A 12,346-nucleotide genomic window follows, 5' to 3' on the forward strand; every position below is an offset into this window, starting at 1 on the left:
TCCGCAAGTAAATATTCAATCACTATGCTCTAAAGCTAGGGGGCGCTGAACCATTATTCCACACTTTAACATGGCAAGCGGCGGCGAAGTGAGGCAGTATGAGGAAGCACCGGCGTCTTTTAAATCCGTGGTGTGGAGACATTTCAGTTTTGCCGTTGAGTATAATACCGAGGAAGAAAAACGGTAAACAAAAAAACGAATTTCTGCAAGCATTGTTTTAAATGCGTAGCATACTCAATGTGTAGCAATATCACTGTCTGAAGGCAGGATAGCAGAGCAGGTAATAAAGTCCTCCAATTAACACTCTGTTGCGAGTGAGAGAATTTTCTCCACTGCCGGGGACATTGTAAGTGCAAAACACTTTCACCTTGATGCAGAGAATGTTGAAAGGCTTATCTTCATACAGAAGAACCTCAAAGTACAGGAATAGATAGGTGACCTAAGTGAAATTGCACTTTACATTCTTAATGAAGGATACTGTACTGGAGTAATGTTAGGTTTAATTAAGATGGTTTATTTATGTTATCTGAAATCCATGCATGTTTATTTGAAATTGTCAATTTATGTTTACTAACTTCACGTGTTAATTTTCAAAATTTAGGAATTTATGTGTTATCCAGTTTGTACGTGGGCTACCAGCAACTGTGAGCTGTCAGTGTTCATTTTAAAATAAAAAAAATATTTTATATTATAAAATACACTAGGAACTAGTAGACTTTTCTTTGCTTTTAAGTAAAATAAAGGAGTATTGCAATAAATCATTTTTATTTTTTTCTTCTTAACCTCTTAATGATCCTATTGCCTAAGCATAGAATAAATGTCAAGCCATCAGAACCGAACCGAACGGACCGAAAACCGTGGTTAAAAACCAACGTATGTATTGAACCGTGGGCTAACTGTATTGCTGCATACCTAATGGCTGAACTCACAGACTGGCTGCCTTTACCACGAAAGCAGTCTGTCCCTGTTCATTCGTGGAAGGCAGTCCCACCTCCCCGACAACCAATAATCCAGGCAGTTTGGAGCAGAACACTGCAGGCACTCTCTATTAGCCCAGCCTGTCTGGAATTTGAGTCAAACAACACTAAGTCATCCTGAAAACAAGGCATGGTTACATACCTAAGGTTCTCTCCCCTCCGTTCAGAGCACATGTCATTATGCTTTCCGTACTTCCTCCCTCTGAAGAGGACAATGAGTTTATCTTTACTCTGCCCAGTCAGAGCTCTGAGAATCTATATTAAGCATTCCACGCCCTTTTCCTATTTGGCGACTAAACTCTGGAATAACCTACCTAACATTGTTTGGGAGGCAGACACACTATTGCAGTTTAAATCTAGATTAAAGACCCATCTCTTTAACCTGGCTTACACATAACATACTAATATACTTTTAATATCCAAATCCGTTAAAGGATTTTTAGGCTGCATTAATTAGGTAAACCGGAACCGGAAACACTTCCCATAACACCCTATGTACTTGCTACATCATTAGAAGAATGGCATCTACGCTAATATTTGTCTGTTTCTCTCTTATTCCGAGGTCACCGTAACCACCAGATCCAGTCTGTATCCAGATCAGAGGGTCACTGCAGTCACCCGGATCCAGTACGTATCCAGACAAGATGGTGGATCAGCACCTAGAAAGGACTTCTACAGCCCTGAAAGACAGCGGAGACCAGGACAACTAGAGCCCCAGATACAGATCCCCTGTAAAGACCTTATCTCAGAGGAGCACCAGGACAAGACCATAGGAAACAGATGATTCTTCTGCACAATCTGACTTTGCTGCAGCCTGGAATTGAACTACTGGTTTGTCTGGTCAGAGGAGAACTGGCCCCCCAACTGAGCCTGGTTTCTCCCAAGGTTTTTTTCTCCATTCTGTCACCGATGGAGTTTCGGTTCCTTGCCGCTGTCGCCTCTGGCTTGCTTAGTTGGGGTCACTTCATCTACAGCGATATCGTTGACTTGATTGCAAATAAATGCACAGACACTTTTAACGGAACAGAGATGACATCATTGAATTCAATTATGAACTGCCTTTAACTATCATTTTGCATTATTGACACACTGTTTTCCTAATGAATGTTGTTCAGTTGCTTTGACGCAATTTATTTTGTTTAAAGCACTATATAAATAAAGGTGACTTGACTTGACTTGACTATAGGCAGGAACAACTCTTCGTCTGCTTGGTAACCGCACCAAGGGGCTCCCGGTCACAAAGCAAAGAATCTCTAGATGGATGGTAGACACCATCTCGCTAGCATACTATTCCTTGGGCCTTCAATGCCCCATTGGAGTACAGGCCTACTTGACTAAGGGATTCACCTCATCTTGGACATGGTGTGTCCATTGAGGATATTTGTGAGGCGGTCAGCTGGGCCTCGCCTTCCACATTTGCAAGGTTTTATAACCTGAAAGTCCCGGCCTTAAAGGCCAGGGTACTTTCAGCTTAAGCGACACGCGTTGTGTAAACAAATCTGGCAGAGAGACCTTGACCGTATCATGCTCAATATCTTTGGCATCGGTTCACCTGTTACCTCTTTGCCCGTGTGTGTCGAAGTGACAGGAGTACTTTGGAATGATTAACCAGGCCAGCTGTGACCTCAAGGAGCTTAACCTGTTTTAGCCTTGGATTGTTGTTAATTTGATAATGGATTGCTTATTTAAGTTTGATATCTCAGCCATTCCACTACATTAGCACGGCATGATTGTACTGTTCCCATATGCGTCTAGCAAGAAGCAGTATGAGTGTAGTATCAAAAGGGAATGTACTTGGTTACTTAACGTAACCTCGGTTCCCTGAGATACGGGAATAAGTAGTGTGTTGCTAGCCGTGCTATGTATCTGAACAACTTAGATGTTTGTTTTTTCAAAACAACCTGAGAATCCTGTGGTGAATACCCGCTTATATAGCCAGAACACTCTGGCCATTCTGGCGGGCTTTGGCAGGTTTGTCATGCTTTGTTGCCATAGGCTTGTGCAGCTCCACTGCCTAGCCATTGGTTCGTTTTTTTAATACTGTGCACGTACCACTGGCCATGCAGTTTCACTGAGTGAATGAATAAGGCTTCAGTTCAGGAGAAAAAATACTTAGTCTAGCAAGATGCTGTATTCCTATCTCATGGAACTGATGTTATATTAAATAACCGAGTACGCTTTTCTAGGTTTCTAGCCCTTACAGTTCAAAAGTTATTACCATATACATATAAGTGCAAACTTAGACAGTTGGTGGCACTACAGCGATTGAGTTTAGAGACTCCAAAATTGATGTGGTTAATGTTCAGACTGGCCTATAGCTGTGTGACAATTTTCCCAAATTTGTAACAATACAGTTCTATGGCCTGCCATTTTCTCAAGTCAAGTGCCAAGGAAGTAGAAGAGGAGGAGGAGGAAGAAGAAGAAGAGAAAAACAAGAGCAAGAAGACAGTTACAACAGATGTCTATGCATCTTTGTTGCTTGGCCCCTAAAAACAAAACAAATAGAACTAAACTACATTAAAAAAATATTAACCAACCACTTGCCTTATTAAAAGGAACCACATTATTGACATTAGTTATGTATGCTTTTCTATACAGATTGCTTCTTTTCTTTTGGACTGTATTAGACATCAATCATACATGTAATCTGTAAACTCCTCATACATGTAAAACAACCTCATGTTTTATGTTATGTTATAAACATAACTGAATTCTTCAGCTTGAAGATTATCAGGAAAACACTGAGAGGGAGTGTATGCGATCTGCAAGAGGAGGTTAATCTTTATTTTCTCTAACTCTCTTCTCCCCATTTCTCTCTGTCTCCTCTTAGTCTCTTCCTCTGACGCATACAGAAACACACGCCCATGGCCGTCCTCTTTCCCCAGCTGCAATTATCAACAGAGCGTTTTACTTCCCTAGGTTGAAGGCAGCTCTTTCCAGGACATATTGCGACTAAGACGCTACAGAGGTAAGACACAGCGCTATACATTCGCATGTCACATTCACACCAAAGCTGCAGTCAACTCAAAGTCAAGGGTTTTGATCGCTTTGTGTCACAGCAACACAGGGGACAGGTATGAGAGAAAATTTTGATAATAATCATTGAAATAAATCTGGATTAAGAATAGGGTAAACAAATTCCCAACATATGACATCTGTTGAATTATGGTAGTGGACATTTATTATGCTTTTAAGTGTCAGTATTTAGATTTTTTAGTTGTATCGGTGTAAAAGTGTGATACTTTTCTTTTGCAGTTAGTTTCATTCACTGTCATCTATTTAGTCAAGGCAAAGTCCTGCTTACTGATCTTCAAAATGAGTTCATGACAGGGAAGGTAAAGTTCATAGTAAACAGTGACAGACAAATTCAAGTTTCAGGAACACATTTTAAATATGACACTGAAAAATGTGTTTGCAACAAAAGCTCTAGTTTCTGTATGCTAGTGATAAAGCAGAATGGAATGAGGGTTTACCTGTGCAGTGTTCAACTGACAGGATGAAAGGGTGTAACATACCCTAAGCCCCATAATAGACTGAATTAATACAACACGACAATATGACTGCTGTCATTGATTCAAGAAAAAGGACAATAGATCACCTTTTTACATGATTATTATGCCTAAAGCTTTACAAATAATTCCCACATTAATATTTAAAATGCAACTTTTGAAACAAACTATACAAAGTTTTATGTAAAAAAAAAAAAAAAAAAAAAAGTACAGAATAGAATAGATTAGAATAGAACACTGACATTGTCAAATGTTAACAGAACATGTTATTAATGTGAATAACTACACTTGTGGATACTTGTGGATCAGCTTCATAGTGAGTAAATGAATAAAGAATTTTAATTTTTTGGTGAACTATCCATTTAAAGTCATATATTGTCTGCTGCATTTTGGATAAACTATTTAAAATTATATAGTAAAAATAAAATATGTGTTTTGTCATTGAGAAATGTTTTTTTTGTGTGTGTGTGTGTGTATTAGTATATTGGTATAATATGAGATTTTAAATGTGCAGTAAACTTTAAAATGTCAGCAAAACAAAAAAAGATTAATGTTTGGAAATTCTGTACAGCCAAAATACTTACACTATGGATGAATATGTTGTTATTTGTCAGAATTTAAAAAACAAGAGCCAAACCGTTTCCACAAGAGGAAAAAGTTCCATGCCAAACAGCGTCTTTTCTGGAAAAGACATGCGGAACATATTTAATCACTAGGTTGTTTTTCAATAGTTTTTGATTGATGTTTTAAACATTTGGAAAGCATAGAATTTTATACTTACTTTCTGGTTCTTTTTAAGTAGCATAGAAAAATTAACTGACACAGGAAAGTAAATATGAATAGACAATAAACAAGAACAACAAAAAAACTATTTTTATAGGTTAATGCCCCTATTAAACAAGCATGTGTTTAGCAGATTGGCAGGTACACTCAGTGTTACGTGGAACTCCAAATGAGCATCTGGCATAAGTCAAGGACATTGCGGTTTAGAAATGCAAACAACCAGACAGACCAGCATTGACCACTTGACCTTCACCTAAAAAGTGGTGAGGGTTAAATGAACTCTCCCTCAAACCAGACAAATTATAGCAAATGTACAAATATACTACCATGGCTCAATTGCCACAAAGCTGCCCATACACTTTTATTTATATTATTTCATAAGCTACTGTATATGTTGAAATAGACAACAATGCTGCAGGCTGCTCGGATGTTGTTGGTCAGCTAAGCTACACGTCTGCAGGGAGTTTTCAGTCAAAAGTAGATGTTTTTGTGTTGAGTTGTGTATGATCTCAACCAAGACCCTCCTAAACACTTAATAATTAGTAGGATGGTTTTTGATCAAGCAGACTAAGTAACGTTCAAGATACAGTTAGTCAGAACAAAACATAGATGACACACTGAATAAACAATCGAATGAAAGAGTAAATTACAATGATAAAGCTTGCACAGACATTTAAAATTTAATCTGTTTGTGGATGTTTGGCTGTGCTTAGTCTTATGGCATTATGCAGATATTATTATGGACATATGTGAGTTTATTATTATGGACAGGTGTTTAATATTAAGATATACAAAAATCACATAATTCAGAATATTTGATAAATAAATGCATATTCCCATGAAAACCAGTTTGTAATGCAGAAACACAAGAGAAAAATAACTTGAACTGAATGCAGATAAAATATAATGTATTAGATATAAAATATATATTTTTTTTATATAAATTCCAAATTTCTCCAATATATTTCTATATTTTCTGAAATTAGCAGTGAAAAATGTGTTTTGACAAATTGCTTTTGTTACTCTTTTATAAGTTGCTTTGGATAAAATCTCCTAAATGCACAAATGTAAAATCTAAAAACAATTTTTTTTTTTTTTGAGTCTAAAACTTAAAGCAATTCTAATTGGAAACAAATGGATGTGAGCAGATTTATTTATTTTTTTCTTACACAGATGAAAGACGATTTTTAGCTCTAACACAACAACAACAACAAAAAACACATTAGATGTGTAACAGGGGCGTAGCCATCGTTTCAGAAGTGAGGGGGACAGAAATCACACACACACACACACAGACATACATATATATATATATATATATATATATATATATATATATATATATATATATATATATATATATATATGTCTGTGTCTGTGTGTGTGTGTGTGTGTGTGTGTAATTTCTGTGTGTGTCTGTGTGTGTGTGTGTGTGTGATTTCATTACGATATAACATTTCTGTAATCTATATAGCCTAATAGTCAACAGTTTTTTAACAGTAAGATTTTTAATGTTTTGAAAAAAGTCTCTTCTGCTCACCAAGTCTGCCTTTATTTGATCCAAAGTACAGCAAAAGCAGTAATATTATGAAATATTTATACTATTTAAAATAACTGTTTTCTATCTTAGTATATTTTAAATGTAATTTACTGTATTACTGTGATCAAAGGTGAATTTTCAGCACCTTTCCTCCAGTCTTCAATGTCACATTAATCAGAAATCATTCTTAATATGCTGATTTGCTGATTATAAATATTTAAAACAGATGAGTACATTTTCTTCAGCATTCTTTGATGAATAGAAGGATCCACAAAAAGCTTTCACAACATTATACAACATATCATTCAAAAGCTTAGTCAGTATATATATATATATATATATATATATATATATATATATATATATATATATATATATATATATATATATATATATACAGATAGAACATATCTCAAGCCTTAGTACGGGTTTGAAATTTAACTGTGTATATTGAATGTTTTTAGTGTGTTTTTGTTTTCTTTTTTATTGAAGGAAGTGAAGCTGCTGTGATGCAAGAAAAAAATACTGAATCTGATGTGTTATATCATATTGTATAGATAAACTGTAAAAAAAAATATATATACATGTATATATATAAAATTATTATATATTTTTTTTTGCATTTTAAAGAATGTACTATTTCAGTCTCTTAACTTAAAAATTTCATGTTTCATTCAATGTTACTAGATTGTTTTGTTTGAATTATTTGTAAAATTTACTAGCAATATCTGAGTGAAAATTGTTTCAAAGTAAATCCTTTTTTTTATTAAATTTTTGCAACTTTTTTTCTAATCATATAAAAAAAAAAAAAAAAAAAAAAATGAAATCAATGTTTATGTTTCTTTGTCTGTTTTTCTTTAGATCATAATGAGTGTTCCTTTGGGTTACGAGCATGACTATCATTATTATGAACATGATAATAGTTCCAACCACAGTGACTACGACTACAATGATTTTGCAGACTTCCACACAGTCTGCGACAAACAAGAGGTCAGGTCCTTCGCTGGGGTTTTTTTGCCAGTCATATACACCCTAGCATTGATCCTGGGCATGGCCGGAAACTCACTGGTCGTCTTAGTTTACCTTTCCCACAAACGCTTAAGAACGCTGACGGACGTCTTCATCCTCAACCTGGCATTTGCAGACCTCCTCCTGCTCTTCACACTGCCCTTCTGGGCTGCAGATGCAGTGAATGGCTGGGAGATCGGCACAGCGGCCTGTAAGATCACTTCAGCTCTCTACACCACTAACTTCAGCTGTAGCATGCTGCTGATGGCCTGCATTAGCATAGACCGCTATCGTGCACTAGCCAGAGGCTCGGCCATCGCCAATGCCCCAGCCAGGAACAATGCCCGCAGGCAGAGGATAATCATGTGCCTCCTGGTTTGGGGACTTGCCATTATCCTCGGATTGCCAGATATGGTGTTCTACATGGTGAAGACGCAGCACTCAAGTGGGCGTAATGCCTGCCGGGCAGTTTACCCACACAGCATGGCGCGGGAAGCTAAGGCAACTCTGGAAATTCTGGAAGTGTCTCTGAGCTTTCTTCTGCCTTTCCTGGTGATGATGTTCTGCTATTGCAGGGTTGGAATTGTGTTGAGTCAAGCAGCAACAGCGGGTGTACGTGGTGGTAGAAGATGGCGGGCATTTCGAGTGTTAATAGCAGTAGTAGGTGTGTTTTTGTTGACCCAGCTCCCCTACAATGTAGTAAAATTAGTCAGAGCCCTGGATGTAATTTACATTTTAGTGACGGAGTGTGAAATGAGCAAAAGCCTGGACCGTGCAAACCAAATCACTGAAAGTCTGGCCCTCACACACTGCTGCCTGAATCCTGTGCTCTACGTCTTTATTGGCTCGTCCTTCAAACTGCACATTTTGAAGCTCGCCAAGCACTGCGGGCAGACAGGAAGAGGGTACCGCCATGGCAATGAACAGCCCACCGTTGAGATCTCCCTTAAGTCAGGCACACAAACACAAACGGACTCTTCGTCGGACAATGAAGACACTAGTACATTCACCATATGACACAGCAATATCTTCAGCAATGAGTACTGCCAACTATATTACAGGACATTATTATTTTAATTGAAAGTTAAAGCGTTTAAGTAACTTTGACAATAATGTACAGTTATCATCTATAAAGTTCATTAAGTCTGAAATATATATATTTTTTTATGTGGTTGTGTGTATACAGTTGAACACAGCTTTTCAAAGAGTAATTTGATTAGATTTTTTGTTAACACACATGAACACAGGCACTCATTAGAATGTTTCATTTTTTGTTCAGTGTCTGCACTATTTCCACTCATTTAAACTAGAGTATATTTTAACTTGTCTCAACAATGCTCAACAATATGGGCATCTATTATAATTGTCACTGCCATATCCACTATGTAAAACAACAGGCCAAGTTTGTGTTGCCAACTGTGGGGAAAAAAATAAGGTGCATGTGTGAGCAAAGCATCCAGAGTATGTGTGGTTAGAAAAATCTGGCTGCTCTCATACAGTATGCATGTACTATGGTGCTGATGCAATTTACACCATATTAAACAGTGTACTCTAGCAAACACATAAAAATCTAAGTATACTTTGGCCTTAGGATTAATGCATTAACCCGAAACATTCCACTAAGACATCTTTGATGAGATCTTTTTAAATGTTAAAAGAACAAAGTATGCTGTTTATCAGAAGACTTGCATGGAATCTGAGCCCGCAGAATTCCATAGAAAACTTCACAGGCGGGTGTGTTTGTTTATTAAGTGTTTTGGATGCTGAGGCTTTCTTCTAACAAACAATAGTGTTATTACTCAGTTTTGAGAATAATATGTGGGCATATCTATCAGTTATCTTACTGACCATATACTGAAAGTGTAACTGAAACTCGGGGATCTTGTGTAGAAAAGATACCCTGCATACCAGACGTTGCATATTTGTATATTATATATCGCCAATGTAAATATATTTTAGATTAAAGTATACTTTATGGACTTGTATTGGAGTTTGGTTGCTATTTCCTGGTTTGTAATCACATATTTGCTTGCACCCAAAAGTCTGCATGAAAACTAAGTAAAAAATATGCACAAGTCACATGTACAGGAGATTATTCTTTAGACACAGGATAAAAAGTTGTAAGCGTGTGGCTTTGAAGGAGCATTTGTGAGTTAATGGGAAGCTTTTTATGACAGCACAGATGATATGTGGAAAGCAGATTGGAAAAAAAAATGTTCATGAACAACACAAGGTCAACCATATTTTTTATTTAAATGAGGGGAATTAAAAGATAAAATAAAAATGAAAGTTGAGAAATTTTAGCTAAAGGGTAAGAATTTTGGATACAGAGAAGAGCAAGTTAAAATGGAAATATTCTCAGACTATGCTTTCAATTGGAAATATTCTCAGACTATGCTTTCAATTGGAAATATAAGACTATACCGCCATAGGTCACTCTAAGCAGCTGAATTAGAAAACAGTTTAACAGCATATCTGAATAACAGATGATGAAATGTTCACTGGGAAAAGAAAAGAGAGGAAAAAATAATTAATTTCATGTAGGCAGGATTGATAACAACAACTGTCAAAGACCTAAAGCCAACTCAAGTGAGTCAGACACAAATCATACCACAGACAACATAAATGTATTCAGCCTCATAACTCTTGATATTGTAGCATACTTTATAAACATTAACTTGTGTGAGCTTTATGTTTGCAGGGGAGTGTGTTTTATTCCACAAAAACATTTAAACATTATGTTTGTGTGTGAAGAAAGCAGAGCATTGCTTAACAGTGGACCTTCACTGTGTGCTTAGAAGCTGTTAACTAGAATGACAGTGTTTATTACCAGATTTCTCCATGGGTGTTCAGACACAATCATGACCTGAATGTGACATCCTGTATACATCCGGTCTCTCAGACAAGTATATGGGGAAATTCATCCTTCATCCTGCAAGCCAGCTACCTGCAAAGTACAAGGTGTGGTGTTATCACTTCACTTTGTACTCAAGGGTGATGTGGCCTCTGAAGCTGTGCAAAGTCACCTCAACAGCAGTAAGCCGGATGGAGGCAAAAGCTAACTTTTCCATCCGCAAATGGCTTGGCCTACCACAGTGCTTCTCAGCTGCCGGGTTGTATGCATGGAATTCACTCCAGCTACCCCTGAAATCCATTACATTGGGCTATAGGCAGGAGAAGGCAAGGCTGGTGATGGAATTAAGTGATTCCACCGACAGGGCAGTATCTGATGCAAATGCTAGAGTTGAGACTGGAAGTGCAGAGAAAGTGGATGGAGAGTGAGGCTGTACCCGGTGGAGGTGGAAGCCAGAGGCCACCAAAGAGCTCTCTGAGGAAACGGAGAAAGCAAGCCATTGGCTCTGGCTGAAATGACGTGATAAGGCTTGGGGAGTAACATCTAGTTAGGTTTTGCTGCAGGGTGTGTCAGGGAGACGTCCCTGTTCACTGCCCCACCACCAGGAGATGTTCTGGGTTAAGGGGCGAAACATCAATGAGCGGTGGTCCCCCGATGAAGACCCTGCAGCAAAACCACATGGTATGCAGTCAGGTTTAGGCCTGCCTCAGGGAAAAGGATGCCCCTGCCATGCATAGTCCACCATAGGCACTGTAGGAGGTGCGACAGGCCTCAAGGTCCAGCAGAAAGACCACCTCACTGTAATGAATTATGGGATGTAATGACACATGAAGTCTTTGCAAAAAGAGCCATTGTTTTGTTCCAAATATCTTTCCAACTTTTAATTAAAAATGTCATCTAAAGTTTGTTATGAAATCGTTACGTGCTACTGGGATGCATTTTAACCACAAACATTAAATTGGAACACTTCATTATTATGTAAAATATAATAATAATAATTATTATTATTATTATTATTATAATGAATATATTACAATTATGATGTAAAAGTACTTTTGAGAATTATTATTTTACAAAAATGAATATAGTTTTTTATAAAATAAAACTGATCAGAAATGTTTACTTTATATACTTTAAAAGAATATAAAACAAAAACATTTGAGGCATATAATTTTACAATAAAAGAGAAGAGTGACATCATAGAGTAGAACAGAATAAGTGTATTTATGTGATAAAATATCAGTTTGCATTTAAATTTTTATATTAAAAAGTAATCAAGTTAATTACTGATAAAATGAGATTATGATTAATAAAATTGTGTGTTATGTAATGTGTGCATGTGTATGTTTAACTACCACTCTCATAAAACATTTCTTCATTCATTAAGCCACACCAGAGGCTTCAGAATGCACATGAAAACACATTATGCCACATATTCGTTGGCCCTGTTCTTTCCAGGGATGGATATGGTGGTCTGGAAAGCATTGTGCAAAAAGCACAAAGGGGTATATGAGCTATGAAAAGTTCAAGACCGCCAGATATGAACAAACCTTACTATAGGCCTTGGAGCCACCAAAGGAAATTGTCTGTCCAAAGAGAAGGAAAATAAGAAAAAAAAAAAAAAAAACACTGAAAGGACAGCTAGTTCAGCTTTTGCATTTTTGTGGCTTTGTGG

The 12,346-nt window shown here is 37.0% G+C and overlaps 1 protein-coding gene across 1 annotated transcript; it reads left to right on the forward strand.

The window, feature by feature from the left end:
• Nucleotides 1-3,800: 3,800 nt before the first annotated feature.
• On the forward strand, nucleotides 3,801-9,807 carry LOC113066060 (atypical chemokine receptor 4-like). Its single transcript, XM_026237664.1, has 2 exons — nucleotides 3,801-3,945; nucleotides 7,671-9,807. Exon 2 carries the CDS (start codon nucleotides 7,677-7,679, stop codon nucleotides 8,832-8,834), a length of 1,158 nt encoding a protein of 385 aa, XP_026093449.1. The 5' UTR covers nucleotides 3,801-3,945; nucleotides 7,671-7,676; the 3' UTR covers nucleotides 8,835-9,807.
• Nucleotides 9,808-12,346: the final 2,539 nt, after the last annotated feature.

The sequence above is a fragment of the Carassius auratus genome, chromosome 49 (genome assembly GCF_003368295.1).
Source record: "Carassius auratus strain Wakin chromosome 49, ASM336829v1, whole genome shotgun sequence".
NCBI classification, from domain to species: Eukaryota; Metazoa; Chordata; class Actinopteri; order Cypriniformes; family Cyprinidae; genus Carassius; species Carassius auratus.

What these genes read in the sequence shown, in the direction of transcription:
- LOC113066060 (XM_026237664.1), top strand. Translation starts at nt 7,677, where the DNA reads ATGAGTGTTCCTTTGGGTTACGAGCATGACTATCATTATTATGAACAT.